The sequence below is a fragment of the Tiliqua scincoides genome, chromosome 2 (genome assembly GCF_035046505.1).
Source record: "Tiliqua scincoides isolate rTilSci1 chromosome 2, rTilSci1.hap2, whole genome shotgun sequence".
Classification (NCBI taxonomy): domain Eukaryota; kingdom Metazoa; phylum Chordata; class Lepidosauria; order Squamata; family Scincidae; genus Tiliqua; species Tiliqua scincoides.
Genome location: NC_089822.1, coordinates 161,293,323 through 161,320,127, shown reverse-complemented (window position 1 = coordinate 161,320,127; position 26,805 = coordinate 161,293,323). Strand labels below are relative to the sequence as shown.

At 42.6% G+C, this 26,805-nt stretch overlaps 1 protein-coding gene across 1 annotated transcript; it reads left to right on the top strand.

The window, feature by feature from the left end:
* Window positions 1–244: 244 nt before the first annotated feature.
* Window positions 245–26,258, top strand: LOC136642056 (myosin heavy chain, skeletal muscle, adult-like). The gene is made up of 39 exons (XM_066618256.1): window positions 245–294; window positions 6,761–6,986; window positions 7,073–7,216; window positions 7,373–7,529; window positions 8,916–8,943; window positions 9,043–9,160; window positions 9,340–9,432; window positions 10,308–10,371; window positions 10,489–10,587; window positions 11,230–11,333; window positions 11,411–11,549; window positions 12,625–12,743; window positions 12,912–13,061; window positions 13,300–13,470; window positions 14,305–14,611; window positions 14,727–14,797; window positions 15,593–15,680; window positions 15,777–15,894; window positions 16,790–16,913; window positions 17,006–17,142; window positions 17,247–17,502; window positions 17,716–17,958; window positions 18,062–18,238; window positions 18,325–18,470; window positions 19,024–19,114; window positions 19,203–19,592; window positions 19,953–20,079; window positions 20,343–20,461; window positions 20,691–20,887; window positions 21,637–21,820; window positions 21,906–22,071; window positions 22,307–22,431; window positions 22,647–22,955; window positions 23,049–23,252; window positions 23,744–23,869; window positions 23,963–24,133; window positions 24,886–24,990; window positions 25,109–25,204; window positions 25,992–26,258. The coding sequence occupies exons 2-39, from the start codon at window positions 6,783–6,785 to the stop codon at window positions 26,145–26,147; spliced, it is 5,823 nt and encodes a 1,940-aa protein (XP_066474353.1). The 5' UTR covers window positions 245–294; window positions 6,761–6,782; the 3' UTR covers window positions 26,148–26,258.
* The last annotated feature ends 547 nt before the right edge of the window (window positions 26,259–26,805 follow it).

Here is a 26,805-nt window from a genome sequence, read left to right as displayed (position 1 = left end):
TCTGCCTTGTCCTTCCTATGATAGTTAATAGGTAAGTGCTGGGGGGGGGGGTGGAGGTCTGGAGGGGGAAAGCACCCCTAAATTCCACACATGCCAGTTCATTTCTTCTGGCTCTTCCATTAATGCATGAGGATTGACTGTCAGCAGGAATTTCAAATGGGATCATGCACTTTCAGCCAGTAATTCATCATTAGAAGGCTTGGGAAAGGGCACCATAAGAAGAGATTTACCCATTTTGTTTTGCAGTCTTGGACAGTGTTGAGCCTCCACATTACCTCTTTCGTACACCAAGAGGTAAGACAAAGATTTACTCACTCTTGGGGAAGGGGGAATGACAAGAAAGATATGAGTTGAGGGGACAGTTGCTGTGTCTCTTGCTATTTATGTTCTGCACAAAACGTTTAGTGGCTATTGTGTTCAGATTGTGCTGCATGGCATCCATACTGATTGATCTTGAAGTTCTGCTGTAGGAAAGTTTATGAGCAGCTGCTCCTCCCCTCAGAGCATGTGTGCCAGGAAGTCTAGCTTTTAATTGCTGTCTATGGCTGCAGTTCTATCCAAACGTACCTGGAAGTAAGCCCCATTGACTATAATGGGACTTACTTCTGACATTATTTGAATCTTCCCACTGAAACATTATTGCAAAATGCTTTATCCTGGACAAACTCTTAAGATTTGAGGCCCTGCAGATTTCTTGAAGAACCACTTTTGGAATGTGTGGGAATATATATTGGGCTATACTAGCAGCAGTAATGGCATGGTGTGTGTGTTTTTTGAGAGGCGGAGCTTTGAGAGATGGTATCGGAAGTTCTGCCTGTTCTCTGCCATTTCCATTATTAGTTATTGTCTTACATGGACGGTAAAGGTTTCTGTACTGAGTCTGCAGGTCTGTTCTAGCCCTGTTGTACTCTGATAAATTCTGTTGGTGTGAGGCACAATCCAGATGGAGAAAGTGTTGCTAGTGTTGAGTATGGCTTGCATGCAGTTCCTTCTATCCAAACACAACAATTGTTGGGGTTTCTGATGCAGGAACTATGAGCGAGAAAAACACTCTTGTAAGCTATCAATAATATTTTTCTTTTCTCATAAGCAACAGGAAAAGGGAGAAAGATTAAATTTAACTGATGATTGTACAAGTAAATAGAGGAAAATAAATTAAGCTGAATACTCGGGAACCAAAGGAGACACAGGGTACGATCGTATCCAACTTTTCTGCTGTATTGCAGCCATGCAAATCGAGCGTGCGCTGCATGCTGCAGTGAGGGGCAGTCACAGGCCTCCTCAAAGTACCGGAACATTTGTTCCTTTACCTCGGGATTACATTGCAGGTGCATCGGTGCTGGAAATCTGGAAAGGATTTGACTCACAGTCAAGTTAGGACCAAGCTAGATATTACGTTGGAGCTCTGTGACTGTAACTCCCAATGTGATTTTTTTCTTGTGAAAGCTACCACAAAGACACCTCCCCTATTTGGATGTGGCTATAGCAGAGGGGGAAAAGGTCTAATAATCCTTTCTCCTTATGCTGCAGATTTCCACCAACCTATATATCCCCAGAAGCTGCTATTAACTACAAAGGAACTTCCTGAAGTTACACCTCTGTAGCTAACAGGCGCATCAGGAGAGCAATTTAAATGGAAAAACTGGTACAGGGAAAGGGGAAATAATCCCCTCTCCTCTGCTACAGACCCAATCCAAATAAGCTTCCCCAGCAGGTGTTTTTGCATGGAAAAAGTTATGTTGCAGTCGCAGAACTCACATGTAACATGTAGTTCAGCCTTTAGAGGCAAGAGACTAGCATACTTTAAAACTCAAGCTGAGAGAATTAGAGATATATAACTCAAATTTCCTAACATTCAAATTCATTTTCTAGTGGTTTGATATTTATGGTATAGTATTTTGAAAGTTAGCAAATGATCCATTCACACTCTCATGTAGGAAAGTAAGTTAGCAGGGGGGAAAAAGGACTGAAAGAAATCTTTGGATTGCCTTCATTTGTCACTAGATGGGACAAACCCCACTGATTTCTTTTTAAGCCACAAAGCTTTGCACAGTGCAATGCAAATACTTCTTAGGGCCCAGTCCACCTTTCCAATACCAATGCAGCCACAATGCAACTCTGAATTAAGGGAACAAATGCTCCCTTACCTTGAGGAGGCCTCAGTGACTGCCCCTCCACTACAAGATGCAGCACATGCCCCATTGGCACAGCTGCATCAGTGCTGGAAAACTGGATAGGATTGGGCCCTTAATTGCCACTTGGGACACTCTGTGGCCTTAGATCCTTTTCCATTGGAAACAGAAGTAACTGTTTACTTAGTAAAAGAATTGTGTGGCTTGTTAGTTTCTGTTGGGAAAAGGTATGGCTCACATGCAGCTGCTGTCTTACAGCCCAAGCCGATGCATGTCTACTCAGAAGTTGGTTCCATTATAGTCAATGGGGCTTACTCCCAGGAATGTGTGGATAAGATTGTAGCCTTACTACGTGGTGAGCAAAGAAGAGGAATGAAAAGCTCTAAGGCCATAATCGTAAACTCTTTTAATAAGGAGCAAGTCCCATTGAACAGGGTATGACTTCTGAGTAAATATGCTTAGGATTATACCTTATAATATGAATGCATATTGGGAAAGCAGATAACTTTTTTCTAACTTTCTAGGAACATTTTTTGCATTTGGTGAAGAAAGAAAATGAAAGTAACTCTATTATACAGCAGTGGCAAACTGCATCCTTAATCCTCAATAATAGGCAGTCACCCAGAATTGTATGGAATTTGTATTATATGCTTCTTTATTTTTCTTCTGGCCATTTTCTTAGGTGTGATGAAAATGGACATTTTCTGCTTTGTTAAGATTTTCTGTGTAATGATCATGCATTCACTTGATGGGATGGGCCTCAAAAAACCAGTTTTGAAATTTTTTAATGAGCTGTGAACATCTGAACTTTGAACATAGGAGAAATTTCCATTAAATTCTACAGAGTCCTTAATTTGGCTAACGTAATAGGCTGGACAAGCCATATGTTACACAAACCTGGAACAAACCTCCATAACCTAAGTTCCTGAATGACTGCATTTCTCTGTTGTCAGCAAATTAAGTGTGGCTGCAATGCTGTGCACATCTTCCTGACACTAAGCCCCACCAAACAGATTGATACTTACTTCTGAGTAAACATGTATACAATTGCTATATGTATCTACTTTGTTCCAACTATCATCTGCTGTATGAACTCAAGTGATCAGGGATATGTCACAATGATTATTTTTACCCTAGTAATACTACATATGAAAGTCAACAGTAGGTTTCTGTATAATTGCACAAAACAATTAGTGCTTTAACTTTAGCCAATATATTGAAATTAATTAAAATTTAATTGCAGATTAAAATTTGACTACTAGTTACTGAGTTACAGTTACTGAGCTGACAACATGGAGGGACCCTAGGGGAGCGATTTTCAACCACTGTGCCATAGCACATTGGTGTGCTGTGAATGGCGTGGAGGTGTGCAGCAGGAGTTTGGGGGAGGGTCATAAGCTAGTAGGGCCACTGAGGGATGTGAACCTCCGGCCAGCAGGGCAATGTGCCTTGTCAATTGTCAAAAAACTAATGTTGTTATCTTGACAATTTTAGCACCTTCTCAGTATGCCATGAAAGAAGTTTGAAAAAACAGATGTCAATATATCATACTATATTTTTATCTAATGGTCTTTTAAGTTTTTTCTTTGTTCATGCCATTTTGATATTACTGTAATAATATGGAATATTTCCAGGTTTTTAAATAAAACATGAAATATCGCCATTATTTCTAGCAATGTGGTAGTGTTCGTCACATTATAAATTACTTTATTTTACACTAAATGGAAACTGTCCCTTTTCTGTTCTTGAAAAAATCCACTTCATTGAACTATGTTAAGTTCATTTATATTATTATTATTATTATTTACCCGAAACCGTGGATATAAGTGAACCCCCATCTCCGTGGTCCTGGGGGTACACCGGAGAAGGTGCAAGCTAGTGTGTGCGCACTGGGGGATGGATGGACCCAATCCATAGATTAGTGAATCCGTGGATAAGGGATCCATGGATATGGAGGCCCCCCTGTATACTGCTTTTCAACCATAGTAGTTTACAAAGTGGTTAAATTGTAAAATAAATCGATAACGCAGGCCTACAAAATTGAGGGTCAGAAAAGTTTTCCCCAAACTTGATGGTGGTTTGATATGAATTTGGGGTGCTGATTCCAAAAATGTCATCCGTTTTGCCCTATCACGTCTAGTTTTGGAGGTATAGTATAGCCTCGTTAGTGAATGGTTCAAGCAGCTTCCTCATGAGGAAGGCATGGTGTAGGCTTTCTCATGAGGAAGCTGCTTGAACCATTCACTAAATGGGCTATGCCGTGTCTCCAACACTAGACATGATAGGGCAAAACGGACGTCATTTTTGGAATCAGCACCCCAAATATACCCAGGAATTGGTGTAATATTTAAGGAAGCAAAATGTGTGTTGGCCTGTGTAAATGGCTCCCCAAGGAGCTCACAGACTAAAATGAGATGGAGACACCAGCAACAGCCACTGGAAAAGCTGCCTTGAAGAGGTGAAGAGGGACAGTTGCTCTCCCCCTGCTAAATATTAGAGGACATCACTTTGAAAGGTGCCTCTTTACCTGACTAAAACATCTTCAGCTGATGGACAGACCTAGTTTGAAGCTCTATCTATTTTTAAAATATGGATTCTTTGGTAGATTTGCTTTAATTGAAAATATTAAAATCAAGCACTGAAATGGTAGGACATACAAATTCAAAAGCCTAGATATATAGACTTTTTATTTACATGATCAGATACTTTCTTCTTTGGTGCCGCTGACATGTGATTCATAAACGAATTGGATAAAACAAATGATCACTCTCCGCAGAGAGAGCAGGGAAGCCTGTCTTCAATAGGCTTCCTATTGAGAAGGAAAGGATTTTGAAAAGATTGCATGTCATTGAATGTCATCCAGGATAATATTGTAATAATCTTTTTTTTCTGCTTCTCCTACCACATTCTCATGTTACTCCATTTTTTGTGCAGATCCCTTGAAAAATCAGGTCTTGCACTTCTCTTACTTGGCACCAGTTGTGTAGCTGGAAGGGCTACAAAGCACTAAGTTTTTGCAAGGAACCTCACTGCAGCATGCAAGTGAATGGAGGTGAATGCCTCCATTTTGCTCCCCCACCCGGAATGACTCCGAAGGGAAGGGGGAGGAGCCGCAGTAAAGTTCCCTGCAAGCACTTAGTACTTTGCACCCATTCTAGTACGCCACTGCTTGGCACTAAAACAGTTGTCTTTTTTGAGCTATCTCAGACCTCAAATTCTTTAAAAAGGCTGGTATGAAGGGGATTATTAAAAAAAAAAAATACCCAAGCATTCCCACACCTGCCATCCAGGTTTGGCAGTGAAGTCAAATATAAGCAATGAAATGCAGGGCCTTGTAGAAAAACGTTATGTGGTCCTGAAGAACAGGATGTGCTGATTATAATTCAAGGCCATCTTAAATATATTCCCAGCTGAAGTTGTTTTTCAGTGATGTCAATCTTTAGATTTCAGTACGTGCCTGCATTTTAGCAACCTAAGAACACCATGGTGCTCCTGCCTGCACGCCCTGTATTAAAATAGTTGGTGGGTTATACAGGAGCAGTCCTTGATGGATCACATCATATTATTTCAACAAAGTTCTGTATGTAATAGTTATTCATACAGTACTCGCTGTTTCTAAAACCAAACCCAAGATAAACGGAAATGGTTAACATTGTTCTGATTTTACAGATGGAGATCTAAAATATATTGGGCACAAGTTTCCATTTGTATCTAAAGGGAATTTAACATTTTCCAAATGGTGCCCAGATCCTAATCACTTGCACGTATACCTCTCATGTGTAGCATTTCCAATGCATGTCTATACAGTGACCTCATCCATGTGTGCATTTCTTCAGAGAACTTTATGTATATTCTGGTAATACCAGCTTTGCCACTGCTGAGCTAGAGTGATGTAGGGACCCCCCCTTTTGGAGATGCCATGGCAGCCATAAGTGCCCTCGGGCCCAGTCCAGGATCCCAGGAGGGCAAGGTCTAGCCATGATTGGGTTCCGGTCTTTTCCTCTCTCTGTTACAGCTTCAGAGCCTTCACAGGAAGGGGTTAGCAGCTAGATGATGCTCCCAGGTTTGCGGAAGGGCTCCCTCACTAGAGTGCCTGATCAGCCTCCACCCTCTGCTCTTGCCTCAGCCCACCAACATCATCATTAACCAGAATCAGGGTTTTAAAACCCTGTCACACTGTACGCTCCTCTTCTCATGGCCCTGGTCCTGCTCATCCCCCATCTCCTGTGCCCAGCTGTAGCATCCCAGTTACTGTGGCCACCAGGGCATCAGGCAGGCTCCCAGCAAGCCACATAATTGGACTAGGCACAGCATCCACATGGTTTGCTGGAGGAGTGGCCAGATATTGCACTGCACAGTGTGCATGGGCTACCAGACCTGGCAGCACCCCCTCACTAGGCAAGCCTGCCCCCTGTGATCACCCTGTAAGGACTCAGAGACAGAAAAGGGGAACATAATTTCAAAAAATTTAATGAAATATCTGAAAACCATGCATCTCATCAACTGTTTTTGCCGTATGGTAAAAGATATGCCATATGGCCAAAGTGTAAGATATGTCAGTGTTAGAAATGTAAGAGATTTATATACAATGGCAGTATAACATGACTTTTTTTTCCCCCCTACACTAGTGCTCTCTGCTCAGCTGCAGCCATGTCTTCTGACTCTGAGATGGCGGCCTTTGGGCCAGCTGCCCCTTTTCTCCGCAAGTCAGAGAAGGAGAGAATTGAGGCTCAAAATAAGCCATTTGATGCCAAGACCTCAGTCTTTGTAGTGGATCAGAAGCTCTCCTTTGTAAAAGGCACTATCCAGAGCAGGGAAGCAGGGAAGGTCACAGTCAAGAAAGATGGTGGAGATGTAAGTAGGCTCTAGTTCTGTTTAAGAAAGAATGATATACTGTTCTTTGTTACACTGTTTATGAATGCCCTTTTGTTTTCTTGCAGTCTGTGACTGTTAAGGATGACCAAGTCTTTCCTATGAACCCACCCAAATTTGACAAAATTGAGGACATGGCCATGATGACCCATCTTCATGAACCTGCTGTCCTGTATAACCTCAAAGAGCGTTATGCAGCTTGGATGATCTATGTGAGTACAATTTTCATTTAGCACTGAGTTTATAAAATGCGTACTCCTGTGAGAAAGGTGATATTCAAGTTTGTAAAAAATATACATTAAAATAGAATTATAAATATTATATTATTTCATTGGAAAGTCAATCTATTATCCTTGTTGTCTTTACAGACATATTCTGGTCTCTTCTGTGTCACTGTCAACCCCTACAAGTGGCTGCCAGTGTACAACCCAGAAGTGGTCAATGCCTACAGAGGCAAAAAGCGTCAAGAGGCTCCTCCCCACATCTTCTCCATCTCTGATAATGCTTATCAGTTTATGTTAACTGGTGAGTAGTAGACTAACCTTCCTCACAGTGGGTGTTTCCTGCATTGAATCAATGCCCTTTCTAGGAAGTATCACATATGGCCAATGGCAGGTAAGGATTGTGCCTGGGGACATCAAAGCTCAAATGAAATAAAAATCAGTGCAGATTTCTAAAAGACCTTAATCTAATTGCATTGTGTCAACACTTCAGTACAGGAGGGCCCTATCTTGTGAAAGCCTCAAATTATGTAAACTTAAGGTTATGTAAGGTTTACTTGCTACTCTTTAAATAAAGTTGATGTCAGGAAGTATCGCCTGCTGGTAAGGGGAACTCAAACCTGTCTGGATCATACTGAGCTCTTTGGTGCTTTTTATCTGTGCTAATGCACCTATAAACAATGGGAGCCTGAGTGACTCACCAATGTGCCCTAGTGCCTCTACTGCTGTAGCAATGGAAATGCTGAATCAGGGGTCAGGGGGAGGAGGGCTCAAGCGGTATGCCTACTGGATGCAGGTGGCTTGCCAGACTGCAACCTTGATCAGATGGAATGAGCCTCTGGAGCCCAAGTATGATAGTCAGAATACCTGCCCCTTCCTCTGCTTGCCACTATTCAAACAAAGCACCAAATGCAGAGCACACTAGAATTGCTCCCAGTGCGCTCCACATTTCCTGCTTTGTTTAAAGAGCAGTGAGCAGCAGAATGGACAGGTATTCCAACTTAAATAAAAGTTGACTTCTGTAAATTGTCCCTTGTGGGCCTATTCAGATCTGCACCAGCCCTTTGGCTGGCATGTCCAAGTGGGCCCAAGGGGACATGTTGAGGCCTGGAAGGGGCATTGGCTATTGGTGGCTCCACTGCTGCCAATATCTGCTCCCTCCCCTTCCCCAATGTGTCCCCAGATGGCACTGATCCCTGCCCCAATCCTTTCCCCCTGCCTGTGGCCCATCCATGCAGCCAGCTTACTGGCACAGGCAGTGGCTGGGCTCTCTGGTGGCACATGTGCACGGTTGCCAATTTGCACATTCATTCCATGTGCTGTTGCTGCACTTGCAGCACCAGTAGCTCAGGTCTTCTGTTGACAGAATGTGACTTCCATCAGTAGAAGACCCAGGTAGGATTGGGCCATTAATCTATTAAATTTATGTGTTCACACTATACATTAAACTATTCAATTTTAAAGTTTATAGTTGCTGCATGTAGCAGGAACTTGCTTGGAAATAAAAATACACAATGCATAGATAATATAGTGAAGAGCAGTGAGATTCAAATTCATAGCACGTACACTAGCAGAAACAATTTGCTACACATGACTGATACAAATCAACTGTTCTTAAACTATTGTTTTCATTCACGGAATGCTCTGACTTCAGCAACTGATCACTGTCTTTGTTTTCTTGCTTTCCTAGATCGTGAGAATCAGTCAATCCTGATTACGTAAGTATACTTCTAGTAAGTGGGTTCCTAGGTAAGGCAAGTTTCACTGTGTGGTGTGCTGACTAACTATGTGTTCTTTCTCCCTGTGTCTGTTGACAGTGGAGAATCTGGTGCAGGAAAAACTGTGAACACGAAACGTGTCATCCAGTACTTTGCGACCATTGCTGCAGCTTCTGAAAAGAAGAAAGAAGAAACACAGCAAGCAGGCAAGCTGAAGGTGAGCCATGTATTCAGGAGAAGGTTTAAATTTCCTTTAACTGCACAGGGTTTTCAGTCTACACTCCTATCCACACTTTCCCGGGAGTGAGCCCCATTGACTATAGTGGGACTTACTTCTGAGTAGACATGCATAGGATTGGGCTCTAAATAGGTAACTTGGCAATGACACTTTTGCAGGGGACTCTTGAAGATCAAATCATCAGTGCTAACCCCTTACTGGAGGCCTTTGGGAACGCCAAGACCGTGAGGAATGATAACTCTTCTCGCTTTGTAAGTCTTACTTTCAGATCTGGGTTTTGAGTACAACAGTGGGACATTTACAAGCATATAATTATATGTTTACTTTGGGACATTATAAACATAATTAAATGTTTAACTATGGACAGTAATCAGAGCCAATGTGAAGCCATAGATGTAAGGTTGTGTTTGGTCATTGGTTACCGAGCCGTGACGCTCAATTGGGTAGCCTTAAACACAACACTATTTTGTTCAACCTGGCCCTCTCTCAGACAGTAATTATGAGAATACATTGATTCAGAATAGCAAATCCCTTGGTGTACTGTAAATGGAAACGTTCGATACAAATGGCAGGCAGGGAGAAAGCAGAAAATGTGAAAGGCAAATTTTAGTTTTCAGGAGATGACATGTCTCTTTTCTTAAATAATTATTTCTAACAGAGATTATTGGACAATGTTGCAATTTTACATACTGACAGTAGTAAACCTTGAATTTATTTCATGCTTAACCTGCTAAGGCAGAATTGAGTTTATAAAATATTTGCTCAGTGCTTCTGAAATTCCATAAAATTTGAGAGTAGGTCTGCAAGGTCAAAGGCTACCACTAATTAAAAACATAATGGAGAGCAAGAATGAAGAAGTTATTGGATTATTGTCCTACTGTGGTCCCATTTATTCTTCAGATAGTAATTCTGTTTATTTCGTGTCTGGGCCAAAATTCAATTATAAAAAGCGATTACCATTTCAGTGATTGGATGTCTGTCCTTTACCTAGCCCACAGTGACAACTGATTGGTATATATGATCCAAAATAAATATATCACATTTTAAAAATCCCTCTGAGCAATTAATGAAATGAATGCCAAAACAATCCTGAATGTCTTGTAATTAAATTTAATTTTCTTTCTAGGGTAAATTCATCAGAATCCACTTTGGTACTACAGGCAAACTGGCTTCTGCTGACATTGAGACATGTAAGGAAGCTAAGTTTAACCCTTCCTTCCTTCCTTCCTTCCTTCCTTCCTTCCTTCCTTCCTTCCTTCCTTCCTTCCTTCCTTCCTTCCTCTAATTATGTCTCATTGCCTTGCCAGACCTGCTGGAGAAGTCCAGGGTTACCTTCCAGCTAAAATCTGAAAGAAGCTACCACATATTTTATCAAATCATGTCCAACAAGAAACCGGAACTGATTGGTAAGAAGCAAATGAGCAACATTTTGTGCTATTACAGCCCAATGCAGAGCTGCCTGGGTTGCGCGGCTGTGGCGGCACTGAAAATTGCTGAAACTGAACAGACACCAGGCATGCCCAAGGCAGTCGCCGGTGGCACCTTGGGAGAAGGGGACTTTATCCCCTTCCCCGGGTAAGCGCAGTAGCCCCGCAATGGGGTTACTTGATTCACCGCCCAACCAAAGGTGGGCGGTGAATCAAGAGCCTCCATGTAAGGCAGCAAGCCCTACAAGGAGGCTTTGGATCCTCCCTCCCCACTCCCTCCCCCAGCACGCCTCCCCCCACACTCCCCACCCTCTGCTTGCCTCCCCCTCCCCAGAACGCCTCCTCCCCATCTCCCCCCGTGCCCTGCTTACCTCTCTGCTGCTCGGCAGTACTTGCAACTGCCGAGTGGCGGAGCTTGGGCACCCACCCTACACTAGCCCAGTGCCGGCTGGTGCTGTACTACCACAGGCGCTGGTCCAGCATTAGTGCTCACAAAGGTGCCTTATGACACGCTTGCAACAGTGCATGCCGGTGGTAAGCCAGCGCACCGAGCTCAGAATTGGGCTCTTACTTAACTCTGCAATGGATGAAAGTAAATCTGTGTCTATGCTTCTTATTTAGAGATGCTTCTGATTACCACCAACCCATATGACTTTCACTTTGTGAGCCAGGGTGAGATCTCTGTTGCCAGCATTGATGATCAAGAAGAGCTGATGGCAACCGATGTAAGTGATTTACTGAATTAAGTTCATGGAGCATTAAGTAGATTAGACAGAATTTTAACTCCCAGTTAACTTGACAGGAAGCCATTGACATCCTGGGCTTCAGTCCTGAAGAAAAGACAGCCATCTACAAGCTAACAGGCGCTGTGATGCACTACGGGAACATGAAGTTCAAGCAGAAGCAGCGTGAGGAGCAGGCTGAGCCAGATGGCACTGAAGGTATTTGGAAGATGTGCGGCAGGGTCCCTGAACAGTATGGAAAGAAATCACTCATTTTATGAAAAAATAGTATTAAAAGTCCAAATCAAATGAGAATACACAAGTTTGAAATTCAATTGAGACATTCTCAGTATTGGACAAAACACACAATTCCACTTTGGCTCCATTTTGAACCCAACCCAATGGGTCTACAATTTGATACAAGAGCTTCACAACTTCTTGCACAAGAAGAATCATGAAAAATTCAATGCAGACCTTGCATAATATAGCATGGCATGGACTCTTGCGCTAGCTCTTGCCTAAGCGTTTACCGAACAACACTAGCTGTTGTTTTCCTTCTGCTCACTATTCTTTGGGCTCACTATTTCCATCCTTCAGCAATCCATTTGGGGTTCAAAAACTGGACAAAAGGGAAGATAACTCATCTTTAAAGGTTCTTTCCTTAGCTACATTCTGGTAGCAGAATGTTGCCCATGTAGCTTATAGGTATGCTAGCCTTTTTTAGGCGCTGCATACAGAAGGTAGGGACCCAGAAAGTCTGATGGAGCTGAAGGGAAGAGTATTGTGGAGCATTAGTCACGTAGAAGAAGCAAGGAGGAAGGATGTAGTTATGGCTTTTGTCAGAGTACTTTTATGTGTCAGGATATTTTCAGTTTCTGAAGGGCTGGGGAGGAATTAGAAATGACTTTTTAAAAAATGTGAACAAAGTGCTGGTGGAAGTTCATTATTGGATACATTTGTTGGTTGGGATTTCAAAGGTCAAAGGTCAGCTATGTTATCCTATTTCTGGAATGACACCACATGCTTTATCATTAAAAGTGTAAAATCTCTGCTAAAGAGATTCAGGGCAGAATCCTAACCAGGTCTACTCAGAAGTAAGTCCTATTTTGTTCAATGGGGCTTACTCTCAGGAAAGTGTGGTTAGGATTGCAGCCTCAGTTAATTTTAGCTTTGGTTTTCAGGAGCTCCATGATTTCACAGTACATGATTAGAGTTACATGAATGTTCCATATAATACTGGCTTCCATTATTATCCCTGTGTTGATAATCTCTTATCCCTTATCTCTGTGCTCAGTTGCTGACAAGGCTGCCTACCTCACGAACCTCAATTCAGCAGACTTGCTGAAAGCTCTCTGCTTCCCCCGAGTCAAAGTTGGCAACGAGTACGTCACCAAAGGCCAAACTGTCCAGCAGGTAATGTTACGTTGGCCAAAATGCATTGGTTTGATTTAACTGTCTGTGACTCACTGCTTCAAGGAGAGGGGAGTGACTTTGCTTCAATGATTTAGCAAATAATTACCATAAATCAGATTTATTCCTCTGTCATGTCTGGTGACTCATGGTTTTATACTGTCTTTCTAGGTGTACAATTCAGTTGGTGCTCTGGGTAAGGCTGTTTATGAGAAGATGTTCTTTTGGATGGTCCTCCGTATCAACCAGCAGCTGGATACCAAGCAGCCCAGACAGTACTTCATTGGTGTGCTGGACATTGCTGGCTTTGAGATCTTTGATGTAAGAGATCAGGGAGAACAACAAATATGTCGCAAAAGAGCACAACTTTTTAGTTTTATCAAGTTTCCATTATATGTTTTATTTTAAACAAATAAAATAAGTCAGTAGGTTTCTCCTTTTTCTTTAGTATACACATGCAGTTTAGAAGTACAGGCCTTCTCATTATTTTGAAACTAAAAGGAAAATTGGGTGCCATTGAGCTGGGCATTTAAAATGTGTTCTCCTTTAATTTTCCTAGTACAACAGCCTGGAGCAGCTGTGTATCAACTTCACCAATGAGAAACTGCAACAGTTTTTCAACCATCACATGTTTGTGCTGGAGCAAGAGGAGTACAAGAAAGAGGGAATTGAGTGGGAGTTCATTGACTTTGGAATGGACCTGGCTGCCTGCATAGAACTGATTGAGAAGGTATCGTTGCATAAAAGTGCTTGATGTGGTCTGAAATATTTTAGCTACTGGGCTCCACACGTGAGAAGATCCAGCATCACCCAATGAGACATGAGACAGGCAGTCCAGTTCAATGCAACTCCCTGTATAGTGATGCAGCTGTGCCAGTGTAACATCCGCTGTATCCTGCAGGGGAATTTTGGCCTCTGGAGGCCTCCTCGGGGTAAAGGAATTGAACCTTTGCCACCAACACGGTCTGTTGAACCTGGCATACCCCAGGGAGCACAATTTACCATACTTGACCACAAACATCCCAGGGATGTTAGCCCCCCCCCCCCCAAATCAGATGGTGCCTGTCAGATATTCATACCCAAGGTTAACCCCAGCCTGCCACCACCCTCTGAACTGTAATAACCCCAGGCCCCCATTCTCACCTGCTCCTGTCAGCGCAGCTCTCATCTGCTGGCGCCAGCACCTCAAAATCTTCAAGTATCAATTCTACATCATCCGTCCTAGCTTTGCCATGCCCTTTCTGTCTCTGCTTCTCAAGAGACTTAATTTTATTGGAAGAAATTGAATGGCTTTTGCTTGTGCTGCCATCTGCATTGCCCTGTTGGTTGTCTTAAGATTTTTGGAAGTTCATCCCATTCCCTTCCTGTCTCCTTCCTCATTTTTTGGTCCCTTCAGGGCCTCTTAACATGCCACCATGGCCATAACTGTGCCTGTGTCCTCCTTTTTGTCTCAGCATCTCCCTGGCAAAAAACCTTTGTTAACCAATGGGGATCACCTTTTATGTCCAGTGTTTCCAAAAGACTGGCTTGTAAGTTTTCCAATCTCCTTGTTGTTCCCCTTCAGCCCATGGGCATTTTCTCTATCCTGGAAGAGGAGTGCATGTTCCCCAAGGCAACTGATGCTTCTTTCAAGAACAAGCTCTATGACCAGCATCTTGGCAAGAGCAACAATTTCCAGAAACCCAAGCCTGTAAAGGGCAAGGCTGAAGCTCACTTTGCACTGGTGCACTATGCTGGCACTGTGGACTACAACATCAGTGGCTGGCTGGAGAAGAACAAGGACCCCCTGAATGAAACCGTTGTGGCGTTGTATCAGAAATCATCCATGAAGACTCTTGCTTTATTGTTTGCTGATCGCCCAGCTGATGCCGGTAATGGTCGCATAAGCAATATTTTGACTAATACATATGTGAAGAGATTTTTTCCTTGCAGGAAAAAAATATTAATATCTAATGAACTTTGAAATAATTTTCATATGAATTTCAGAGGGCGGTGGTACCAAGAAGGCTGCTAAGAAGAAGGGGTCTTCTTTCCAGACTGTCTCTGCTCTTTTCAGGGTATAGTATTACACTTTCTTTTTTGCGTCAGGTCTGAAAAACGCCTCATGATGTTTCCCATTTCTCAGTATTGACACACTAGACATTTTGAATGGCAGCAGCTCAGTGGCAGAGGGAGGGGCTGTAGCTTGTTGATGGAGCACCTGCTTTGCATGCCGAAAGTCCCAGGTACAGTCTCTGGCATCTCCAGGCAGGGGTAGGAAATGCCCTTGTCAGATACCCTAGAAAGCTTCTGCCTTTCAGTGTAAACAAGATTGAGACAGGAAGATCAGAGTTCTGACTCAATAGAAAGCAGCTACTTGTGCAATGTTTTGGAGGAAATAAGAATTACATCCAAAGAGGCAATATGCACCCTGGAGCAGCTTCCCACAAGCTTGCAACCAGAACTTTCAGCCCAATCTTGTGGGCTCATTACCATGGCAGAACTCATGTTACCTCTCCATTGCTTCCTGGTCCCCAGCCGGCACACAGCACACAGTGGAGGCTGTGCCAGCACTGCTACACACTCAGAATAGGATGGGGCTGTTAGTTTACTGCAGTCATTTCTACTGTCAGAATGACAAGTCGCTAATAAGACCTGGACGGCACCTTGATCTGCAGATCATGAACTCGACTGCAGTCTAAACATCAAACATTAGCTGTGCATAATAGGGACGGGTAAGAAACTTGATTTCCTAGCTCACATTTGTAACGTTCCTGGACAGTAGCTCCTCATCTTTTTGTTGCTGATTTCCACTTCATGCACATATCTCTTTTTGGGATTGTTACCCAAAATATTTGCTTCTGATCCTACAGGAGAACTTAAACAAACTGATGACCAATCTGAGAAGCACTCATCCTCACTTTGTGCGCTGCATCATCCCAAATGAAACTAAGACTCCTGGTGAGGCACTGTGGTATAAAGATATAGAAGTGTGGTGGTACTGGCCTCCCTGTATCATACTGTTTGATGCAAATTCCTGCTTTGATTTTTTTTAAGGCGCCATGGAGCATGAACTCGTATTGCATCAGCTGAGGTGCAACGGAGTGCTGGAAGGTATCCGTATTTGCAGGAAGGGATTCCCCAGCAGGATCGTTTACGCTGATTTCAAGCAGAGGTTAGATTAACCCTCCTATAGTTCTCCTTCTTCTACTTCCTGAACATGCTGTCTTTAGTAATTCAGTCTACCTTGTTTGAAGTACCAGCTTGGATTTATTTTGAGTCAAACTAGAGATTACTTGTCTAATCACATAAGTTAACTTTTGGGTTTTTGTTTCATTCTAGTACAGTCCCACCAGCTCGTGTGAAGGTCCCCTTGGCCCCTTAAAGGGCAGGGGAAGGGGAGAGGCAGTGACGTGATCCCCAGAATTGTGTTGCTAAAAGGCGCAAAGGGGGAATGCTTTCACTTACTGAGGGCTGGTGCAAGCTGCAGGAGTTGTGGAGAGCCCTGTGCAACCCTCCAACCCTCCAAATCCTTAGAATGTTGGGGAAAAAAGCAATTGCAAACCACTTCTGCATCACAGAAGTGCAAACCATTTTGGCCCCTCCCCCACAAAGACTTACTTGAGGGGATTTACTCCTGAGAAGTTTGAGAACCACTGTTCTAGTAAATAGCACGTGGAAGGTAGGGGACACAAAACTGGCCAAAACTGTGATGGGAAACTGGAGAGCTTTAGTACTTTGCCCCTGTTGCAATTGTAATTGTGATTCTGCCCCCCCATTCTATTTTTTTCTAATAGAAAAAGGCTTCAATTGGTTAAGAGTCACATCTACGTAGTTTGACTGTTATTCATCCTGATAAAGAGCACAAACTAACTATTCCTTCTGAACCAAGTTTTCTTGTTATCTCAGAGTACCCTGAAAATTCTCAAATAGGTGTTTTCTGAAATCAGAAGGATTTGTTCTCATATCCAACATTCTGTGAAATATTGTCCAGGACAAACAGCAAATTCTGTTCGTAAAACAAGTAGATTTAATTGTGTGATATCCGCATCTCATTTTTTCTTTGGCAGATACAAGGTTTTAAATGCAAGTGCAATTCCAGAGGGCCAGTTCATTGACAGCAAGAAAGCTTCTGAAAAGCTTCTTGGATCCATTGATATTGATCACACCCAATATAAATTTGGACATACCAAGGTATAAAGTGTCCCTGATGCAAAACCTTCTTCTCTTTCTCTTTTTAAACTTAGTGAGTGAGGGCAGCATTCTTTAACTTTTTCTTTCTCCAGGTGTTCTTTAAGGCTGGCCTTTTGGGTCTTCTAGAGGAGATGAGAGATGACAAATTGGCTCAGCTGATTACACGTACACAAGCCATGTGCCGTGGCTTCTTAGCAAGGGTGGAGTTCAAGAAAATGATGGAAAGGAGGTATGATCCTTGCAGTCATTTAAGAAAGCACCATCACATGGCTTTGCTTGTCTATTCTGTATTCGCTACATGTGATTTAATGCATTTCTTAACTTTGTTGACAGAGAGGCCATTTTTACCATTCAGTACAATGTCCGTTCATTCATGAATGTGAAGACCTGGCCTTGGATGAAGTTGTACTTCAAGATCAAGCCTCTGCTGAAGAGTGCTGAGTCAGAGAAGGAGATGGCCACTATGAAGGAAGAGTTTGCGAAAACTAAGGAAGAGCTTGCCAAGTCGGAGGCCAAACGGAAGGAACTGGAGGAAAAAATGGTGTCTCTGATGCAAGAGAAAAATGACTTGCAGCTCCAAGTACAATCTGTAAGCATCATTGGGGATAGTATGCATTTTCTTCTATTGACCCACTGGAAGCAGAATTCAAACACTGTTTTTAAAAGGGAATTTTTAAAAGGGAGTTGCAGTAAAGTCCTGTTGAATATAACAAATGGTTATAAATATTTGTCTTTTGCTATTACAAAACAAACATACTGATAAGATAAAGTATTTTCTAAAAAAGGTTCAATTCATTTTTAGGAAGCAGATGGCTTGGCAGATGCTGAGGAAAGATGTGACCAGCTGATCAAAACCAAAATCCAGCTGGAAGCAAAAATCAAGGAGCTCACTGAAAGAGCAGAAGATGAAGAGGAAATGAATGCTGAGTTGACGGCCAAAAAGAGGAAACTGGAGGATGAGTGCTCAGAGCTGAAGAAAGACATTGATGATCTTGAGCTAACACTGGCCAAGGTTGAAAAGGAGAAACATGCCACAGAAAACAAGGTACAGACCACAATGTGCCCAAACCTGAAAGAGATCTTCAGAATATTGCATTATCATTGGAGAGTATAGTCACAGTTTGAGTCCATTTGTCTATTTCTAAAAGGTGAAAAACCTCACAGAAGAGATGGCAGTCTTGGATGAGACCATTGCCAAGCTGACCAAGGAAAAGAAAGCCCTCCAAGAGGCCCATCAGCAGACCTTGGATGACCTGCAGGCAGAGGAGGACAAAGTGAATACTCTGACCAAAGCAAAGACCAAGCTGGAGCAGCAAGTGGATGATGTAAGCAAAACGACATGGGGGAGAGTAGCTCTCAGTTGAAGATTGTGAGTTATGGGGCAAAGTTCTTATGACTTCTGTTTCTTCAGCTTGAAGGGTCCCTGGAGCAAGAGAAGAAGATTCGCATGGACCTTGAAAGAGCCAAGAGGAAGCTTGAAGGGGATCTGAAATTAGCCCAGGAATCCCTAATGGATTTGGAGAATGATAAACAGCAGCTAGATGAAAAGCTGAAGAAGTAAGCATGGTCTCTTATGGAAGTTCTTTTGGGAGATCTACCATATAGCAATCTTAGGCTGCAATCCTATATCCATTTACCTGAGAATAAGTCCCATCGAATTTACTGGAAATTACCGCTGAGTAGCGACATTTGTAGGATTGTGCTGTTGTTGTTGTTGTTGTTGTTGTTGTTGTTGTTGTTGTTGTTGTTGTTGTTGTTGTTGTTGTTGTTATTATTATTATTATTATTATTATTATTATTATTATTATTATTATTATTATTAACAGTATTTATATACTGCTTTTCAACAAAAAGTTCACAAAGCGTTTTACAGAAAAAAATCAAATAACTAATGGCTCCCTGTCCCAAAAGGGCTCACAATCTAAAAAGATGCAACACCAGCAGATAGCCACTAGAAAAGACACTGCTGGGGTGAAGTGGGCCAGTTACTCTCCCCCTGCTAAATAAGAGGAGCACCCACTTGAGAAAGTGCCTCTTAACCAGTTAGCAGGGGTAAATGCTGTTAGCATTTGCTTTTGAATTCTAACCCATTGCACTTTGTTGTGGAAAGGAAAGACTTTGAAATCAGCCAGCTCCAAAGCAAAATTGAAGATGAGCAGGCCTTGGGCTCCCAGCTTCAAAAGAAGATCAAGGAGTTACAGGCAAGTTAGACATTGACTTCCTTGTTCCTGGGAGAATTGATTCCTCTGGGAGGAAGATTTGATTTCTGATGTTTGCATCTCTTTCTAGGCCCGCATTGAGGAACTTGAGGAAGAGATAGAGGCTGAGCGTGCTTCTCGGGCCAAAGCAGAGAAGCAGCGGTCCGACCTCTCCAGGGAACTGGAAGAGATCAGTGAGCGGCTGGAGGAAGCCGGTGGGGCAACAGCAGCTCAGATTGAGATGAACAAGAAGCGTGAGGCTGAATTCCAGAAGATGCGCCGGGACCTTGAAGAGGCCACCCTGCAGCATGAAGCCACATCAGCCGCCCTCCGCAAGAAGCATGCAGACAGTGCAGCTGAACTGGGGGAACAAATTGATAACCTGCAGCGTGTGAAACAGAAGCTGGAGAAGGAGAAGAGTGAGTTTAAGATGGAGATTGATGACCTGGCTAGCAACATGGAGTCTGTCTCCAAAGCTAAGGTATGCTATAGGACATTGGAAAGACAGTGTGTCAGTGTAGTTGTGCTACATCTGTGTAAGTCTGTTCTGAACTGGAGTATATTTCTTTTGCAACATCTGTTAAAAACCAGGAATAAAAACAGTAATGTTTAAATTATCCCATCCTGTATATTTTATAAAGTTTATGCATTTAGGGCTTTTTTCTTGAATTTTCATTTTTCAAAACATTACTCATTCTCCAGCGTTGTTTGTTTATGGAGTTCATCTGTAACAAGCAAAGGTCTTCCTTACTACATATATTACAAGACCTATACATGGTGAATGCAAAGCACAGTGGAGTCCACAGATATTATTATTTTGTTTTGCCTGTTTCACATTCAGGCCAATCTTGAAAAGATGTGTCGCACCTTAGAAGATCAGCTTAATGAGGTTAAAACAAAGGAGGAGGAGCATCAACGTACTATTAATGATCTGAATGCTCAGAGAGCTCGTCTGCAAACAGAAGCAGGTATGATAGTTAACAAATGATTCAACACACAGATGCTGGATATCTCTGAATAGGGCATCACTTATCCTAGGAAAGGCAACTATCTTACTTCTAAACGTATCTTTTGTTAACACTTGTCATGACATCAAAATATTGCCTAATCTTGTTACTTAGGGAAAGGAGGTGACTGGTTAAATTCCAAGTCTTTTCTGATTCAGATCATAATTATAATGTAATTGTTTCACTCACTTCTATTACATGATATTATATATGCTCTGCTTCAGGTGAACTTGCACGACAGGTAGATGAAAAAGACTCCTTAATTTCCCAGCTCACCAGAGGCAAACAAGCTTTTACGCAGCAAATTGAAGAACTGAAGAGACAACTTGAGGAAGAGATAAAGGTGTGTATTTTGAACTGAGAGCTTCAGTTCCATTTATTCAATGTCAATATGTGTTGGGACAACCTGGCTGCTTCTTTCTTACTGTCCCCCAAATATAAGATCTTTCTCACTTATATATTCATTAATGCTTTATCCATTGCACTCCTTGTAGTCTCACTTCTTCTGAGAGACCATTCTATGAAGTTCTTGCTGCGGAGGCTGTTCTGAACATTTTACAATGCTTTTCTAGGCCAAGAACGCACTGGCCCATGGCTTGCAGTCTGCTCGCCATGACTGTGACCTGCTCCGAGAACAGTATGAAGAAGAGCAGGAAGCCAAGGCTGAGCTGCAACGGGCCTTGTCCAAGGCTAACAGTGAAGTTGCCCAGTGGAGAACAAAATATGAGACTGATGCCATTCAGAGGACAGAGGAGCTGGAGGAGGCAAAGTAGGTGGAACTGGTGGGCAATATGATGTGTTATAGGAGTTTGAAGACATACCACACACATAATTGTTTGAATGATTCATACAGAATCAGCTAGTTGGTTGAGGAATTGGGACAATTTAGAGAGATGACATAATTTTATTATTCATTCTGGGCTTAGGGCCAAACTACACATTTCAATAGTGGTGCATTTTGGCTGAAAGGTTTTTGGGTTTTTTTTTCCCAGATAGTACACAGGGAGGTTCATGAAACTGCTTAAATCTGTAATGAGGGGGATGGAGGGCATTACTGCTTTTTTCCCTGCCAAAACTACACTCTCCCATGCATGCTATTTTACAGAGTAAAAAACTTCAGTTGGCTTTCTATTTAGGCTTTTTACTCTTTAAAGTAGCACACGTGGAGGACTATGATTATGGTGGGGGCCAAGCAGTAAAACCTCCTTACCTACCTACCATGTTTTTGAGCAACTTTCACACACCCCCAACACATTATTTAAAAATAAATGGGAAGACTGAGCCAAACCAGGATATTATCATAATATGTAGTTTGGCCCTTGATAGGGAGACAGCGTTGTGTACTTTTCTGTTGATACACAGATTTGTACCTGTATGCTTGGGCAAGGCCATTCAAGTTGACTCACAATCATCATATATGCTGAAAAGAATTATTGTAATCAGTGCTTCGCTTAACAGCTTTGTGTGGCTGCACCGGATATTTAGCCCATAATGAGTGCTGTTTTTTTATTCTAACAGGAAAAAGCTTGCTCAGCGTTTGCAGGATGCTGAGGAACATGTAGAGGCTGTGAACTCCAAATGCGCTTCCCTTGAGAAGACCAAACAGAGGCTGCAGAATGAAGTGGAGGACCTGATGATTGATGTGGAAAGGTCCAATGCGGCCTGCGCAGCTCTAGACAAGAAGCAGAAGAACTTTGATAAGGTATTACAGGTTCCAGCCCGAGCCATTAAGGCACTGCCTACAGAGCATCCTTCAGCACTTACATCTCAGTGTTGGTATTTAACAGGTTCTGGCAGAGTGGAAACAGAAATATGAGGAAACGCAGTCTGAACTGGAAGCTTCCCAAAAGGAGTCTCGCTCTCTCAGCACAGAGCTCTTTAAAATGAAGAATGCTTATGAGGAATCTTTGGATCAGCTGGAAACCCTGAAACGGGAGAACAAGAACCTGCAACGTAAGACCATAATCTTTACACTGGTGCTCAGCCAGGTCTGTTCATGTTAGAAGGAGGAGTCTTCCGTTTGTTGTATATGCGGTCATCCACTTGCTTCTTTGAAGTTAGTGGCAAAATTGTCATTGGTATGAATTATGATGAACTGCACACTTTGCACTCTGTGTATAATTCACTGGGGAGGGGAAGGGGCCGTCCTGCTAGGCACCTGACCGACATTTTTCTTGTAAACCCACAGAGGAGATTTCTGACCTCACGGAGCAAGTAGCTGAGGGGGGAAAAGCTATCCATGAACTGGAGAAAGTGAAGAAGCAGATAGAGCAAGAAAAATGCGACCTCCAGGCTGCTCTAGAAGAAGCTGAGGTACATAGGCCATTATATCTAGCTTTGTTTTTTTGTGGGAAAAATTTAGAAGATTAAAAAATGGCATCAGCTCTAAGCACTCCTTCCTCTGTACTGCCCTAGTTAACACAAATAGTTAGCACAAATATACAGTGCATATACATTACTGACTTTTAGTGTTTTCCTATACATACGCATCCAAATAAACATTATTTAATAACTTATATGGTTTTTAGGCCTCACTGGAACATGAGGAAGGCAAAATCCTCCGCATCCAACTGGAGCTCAACCAGGTGAAGTCTGAAGTTGACAGGAGAATTGCAGAAAAGGATGAAGAAATTGATCAGCTAAAGAGGAATCACCTGAGAGTGGTGGAGTCCATGCAGAGCTCACTGGATGCTGAGATCAGGAGCAGGAATGATGCGCTGCGGCTTAAGAAGAAGATGGAGGGAGATCTGAATGAAATGGAAATCCAGTTGAGCCATGCCAATCGCCAAGCTGCTGAGACACTGAAGAACCTGAGGAACACTCAAGGGATCCTCAAGGTACACATATATTTTTAGATTCAGAAAGCAGCTGCAATGACTGTGCAACAAATGCTGATTTTCCCACAGTAATACCTCAATGCCATTTGACAGGACACCCAAATACATTTGGATGATGCTCTGAGGAGCCAGGAAGATCTCAAGGAGCAGGTAGCCATGGTGGAGCGCAGAGCTAACCTGATGCAGGCTGAGATCGAGGAGCTCAGGGCCGCTCTGGAACAGACAGAGAGGGCCAGGAAAGTGGCTGAACAAGAGCTGCTGGATGCCAGTGAGCGTGTGCAGCTCCTCCACACACAGGTCAGCTTCTAGTCTGTATTGTGCTTTTTAAATTCTCAAAGTAGGAGATCTTGCTGCATAGACAAGAAAGTGGAAATGAGTTATAACCTTGTTCCTGAAATGGCATTGCTTGTGGCACAACCTATCTAACATTTATTGATATTTATAGATATTGATATCCATTTTTTTTTTCTTTTCAAATGTGGTTGGGTACATTTTTTACTCCTTATTTTGGTGAGACAAAAATATTATGATATGCTTAAGTGCCTCCAAGGAACCCTGTTAACAAAATTCATATCAACAATGCCTGCACCAGTAAACTACTCTGAATGTCACTATTAAGTTTTGCAATACAATGGGTTTCTTAGGGGTCTTTGAAGACTCAAATGTGAGATTCTACTACTATGACCTTCATTGTCTTTCAGTATACCTCCAAGAGATCATATAGTCTGTGTTGATGATATGACACTTCCAAGTAATATTAAAAACTCAGTTATATTCTTGTTAAACAGAACACCAGTTTGATCAACACCAAGAAGAAACTGGAAACGGATATTGCCCAAATCCAGAGTGAAATGGAGGAGACCATTCAGGAAGCACGCAATGCAGAAGAGAAGGCCAAGAAGGCCATCACCGACGTGAGTTGGAGGAAGTTTCCTTTGAAAGCGTTGCTCTGTTCTCACCCAGAGTAGGTGATTTTTCTGAACTGGGGTCGCTTCTTGTGTTGTTAGGCAGCCATGATGGCAGAGGAGTTGAAGAAGGAGCAAGATACCAGTGCCCACCTGGAGAGGATGAAGAAGAACCTGGATCAAACTGTGAAGGACCTGCAGCTGCGTCTGGATGAGGCAGAGCAGCTAGCGTTGAAAGGAGGGAAGAAGCAGATCCAGAAACTGGAGGCCAGAGTGTGTATACCTCATATAGAAGCAGTTTCCATGCATTCTGAATCTTGTATGATAATTCCTCACATCTTTATGCAGCTGTTTGTCCATATTCTCCTAAGAGTGTTCAGAGTGCAGTGATGGTGATAAACTAGTTTTTATGAACCTGAAACCTTTCACCTGGGAGAAAATGCCTAAAGTACCCCTTCCTCTCCCTAAGAACTGGCATAGGGGTATAACACTACTTTTCCACCTCCACCTTCAAATCTATTTTCATACTAGCAAAAGCCCACAGGAAGCCAAGGGTCAAAGAATGCTAGTTTATCATGTCTGGCAGCAATAAATGCTGGCATGAAGAGACAAATACAACTAGTGTAGCTGCCACCTGGAGGCGAAACAAAGTGAGAGGGCAGGACTTGGGGACCCGAGGACACATTGTCCAAAGACAATTTCCAAATTTTGGTAGGGGTCTTGCTAGCATGGCTACAGGAATGGGCTACTGAAAGAAAGAGGGAAAGGAGGAAACTGAAGAAAGGCTGCAGGTGAGCCTGCTGCCATTTTGTTATTTATTCCATGTGATGAAGAGGAGGAGGAGACAGGGGCAAACAGAAGGCAAAGACAGCTGGAAAAGAAAGTTGCAGCTGCCACTCACTCACCATCGCAGCTTCAGCTCATCTTTTTCACCACATTTCCACATAAACAAGCAATTTAATAGGCATTTTTCTAGGCAATACCCACTGGTAAAGTGGAGAAAAAAAATCAATGTTGTATTTCAGGTTCGTGAGCTGGAATCTGAGGTTGAAAATGAACAGAAACGCAGTGCGGAGGCTATCAAAGGTGTGCGGAAGTATGAGAGACGAGTCAAGGAACTGACCTATCAGGTGGGCCTGGGCACTTCCTTTCATTTTTGAATGCTTTCAGAAAAATAAGCATCTGAGCCTGAAACAACCATATAGGCATCTTGTGCCTGAACTAATTCTCCCTTTTTTATTCGCTTAGTCTGAGGAAGACCGGAAGAATATTTTGAGGCTTCAAGATCTGGTGGATAAACTACAGCTCAAAGTGAAGGCATATAAGAGACAGTGTGAAGAGACTGTAAGTATCATTTGCAACTTAGTGCAAAAATCTCTGGTGGAAGGTATATGTGCTAATGCATGTTGTGCTAACAGTATATGCTGACTGAAGAAAGCAGTTTTATTTTTAAGTAGAACATCTTCATTCTATAACAGCCCAATCCAATAGGCTTGTAGTGCTTGCGGAACTAGGGTTCTGTCAGTGCTACCTACTTTACAGCTGCTGTAAAAGTGCTTCTGACATTGTGCAAAGTAGCGTGCTGCCAGGGTTCTGACGGGAGGGCCAGAGTCTTTCTGTGCAAAGGATTGCCACCTGTCCACTGAGGCAGGTAGGACATCAGAGGGTGGGTGGGAGGGGGTGGGGTGGGTGGAATGGGGACAGGGAGGGGCAAAACTGGGTGAGGAGAGGTGGAATGAGAATGGAACGAGGGCTGGGAGGCTGCCAGAGGGATGGCAATGATGGTGCACACTGGATCCTATTCCCTCCATCAGCAGCTATCCACTCCCTTTCTCTTTGGATGTGTGTCAGCAAAATTGTTCCTTTTTGGCACTGCTGCTCCAGTGGGAGAGGGGAGTTTAGGATTGGGCTCTGAGAGAATGTGTACACTACCAGCATGCTCTGGTGTACAGTATGCTCTAAGGGCTGATACACTGGACTTGCACATGCAGGGGCTCTTAGATGTTGGGGAATTCGCCATATACTTATTGTTTTAAGATTAGATTAATTTTATGTGCTTTGATCTGAGAGTTGTTATTGCACTGAGCTGAGAAGCTGGAGCCCTCTCCTTAATATCTCTGTCTATTTTCAGGAGGAACAATCCAATGTGAATCTTTCCAAGTTCCGCAAGATTCAGCACGAGTTGGAAGAGGCAGAGGAGCGGGCTGACATTGCGGAGTCCCAGGTTAACAAACTCCGTGTGAAGACCCGAGAAGTACACAAGAAGGTGGTTGTAAGTGAAGAATAAACCCGCCTAGAAGCTACATGGTGACAGAAGAGAGGCACAAAATGTGAAGCTCTTTGTCACTTCCTGTAATTATGTTCATTTTTCTTCTGTGCTTAGCAAATAAAAATTGTAGAGAACTTTGCATATCAAAAACGGATGTGGTTTTTTTCTTTTGAATGTTTTGATACCAGAGACCCGGTAGAATTTATGCATTTTAAAGTTAATGACTTTGCCGTGCCCTAATATGGATGCATTTCAGCAAAATTTCCCATTACTTTAAGAACATACAGGGCACAATCCTAACCAGGTCTACTCAGAAGTAAGTCCTATTTTATTCAATGGGGTTTACTCTCAGTGAATCAGCATTAATTTGGAGTCTTGCAGCCCAAGCCTATGCATGTCTACTCAGAAGTAAGTCCCATTAGAGTCAATGGGGCTTACTCCCAGGAAAGTGTGGATAGAATTGGGCTGTTGTATAACTCTTGTAGTTGAAATTCATTCTTAGTTCTGAACTTCTGAATACGGTAGTCATTTTAGTACGCTTTTTATGACAGAAAGATGGAGAACAAATAATACAGGTGCTTAAAACATGGTTAGTTTATATAACAATTAGTAAAGTAAGTTTTCATGATATTGTTGAACTCAGGATCTAACATAGGCAGGATGTGGGAGCATGATT

Bases quoted from the DNA above. Each gene is read 5' to 3' on its own strand.
- LOC136642056 (XM_066618256.1), top strand. From the start codon at position 6,783: ATGTCTTCTGACTCTGAGATGGCGGCCTTTGGGCCAGCTGCCCCTTTT. The intron at 15,895-16,789 runs GTTAGATTAACC...TTTCTTTGGCAG, and splicing joins TACGCTGATTTCAAGCAGAG to ATACAAGGTTTTAAATGCAA. The intron at 20,080-20,342 runs GTATGATAGTTA...GCTCTGCTTCAG, and splicing joins TCGTCTGCAAACAGAAGCAG to GTGAACTTGCACGACAGGTA.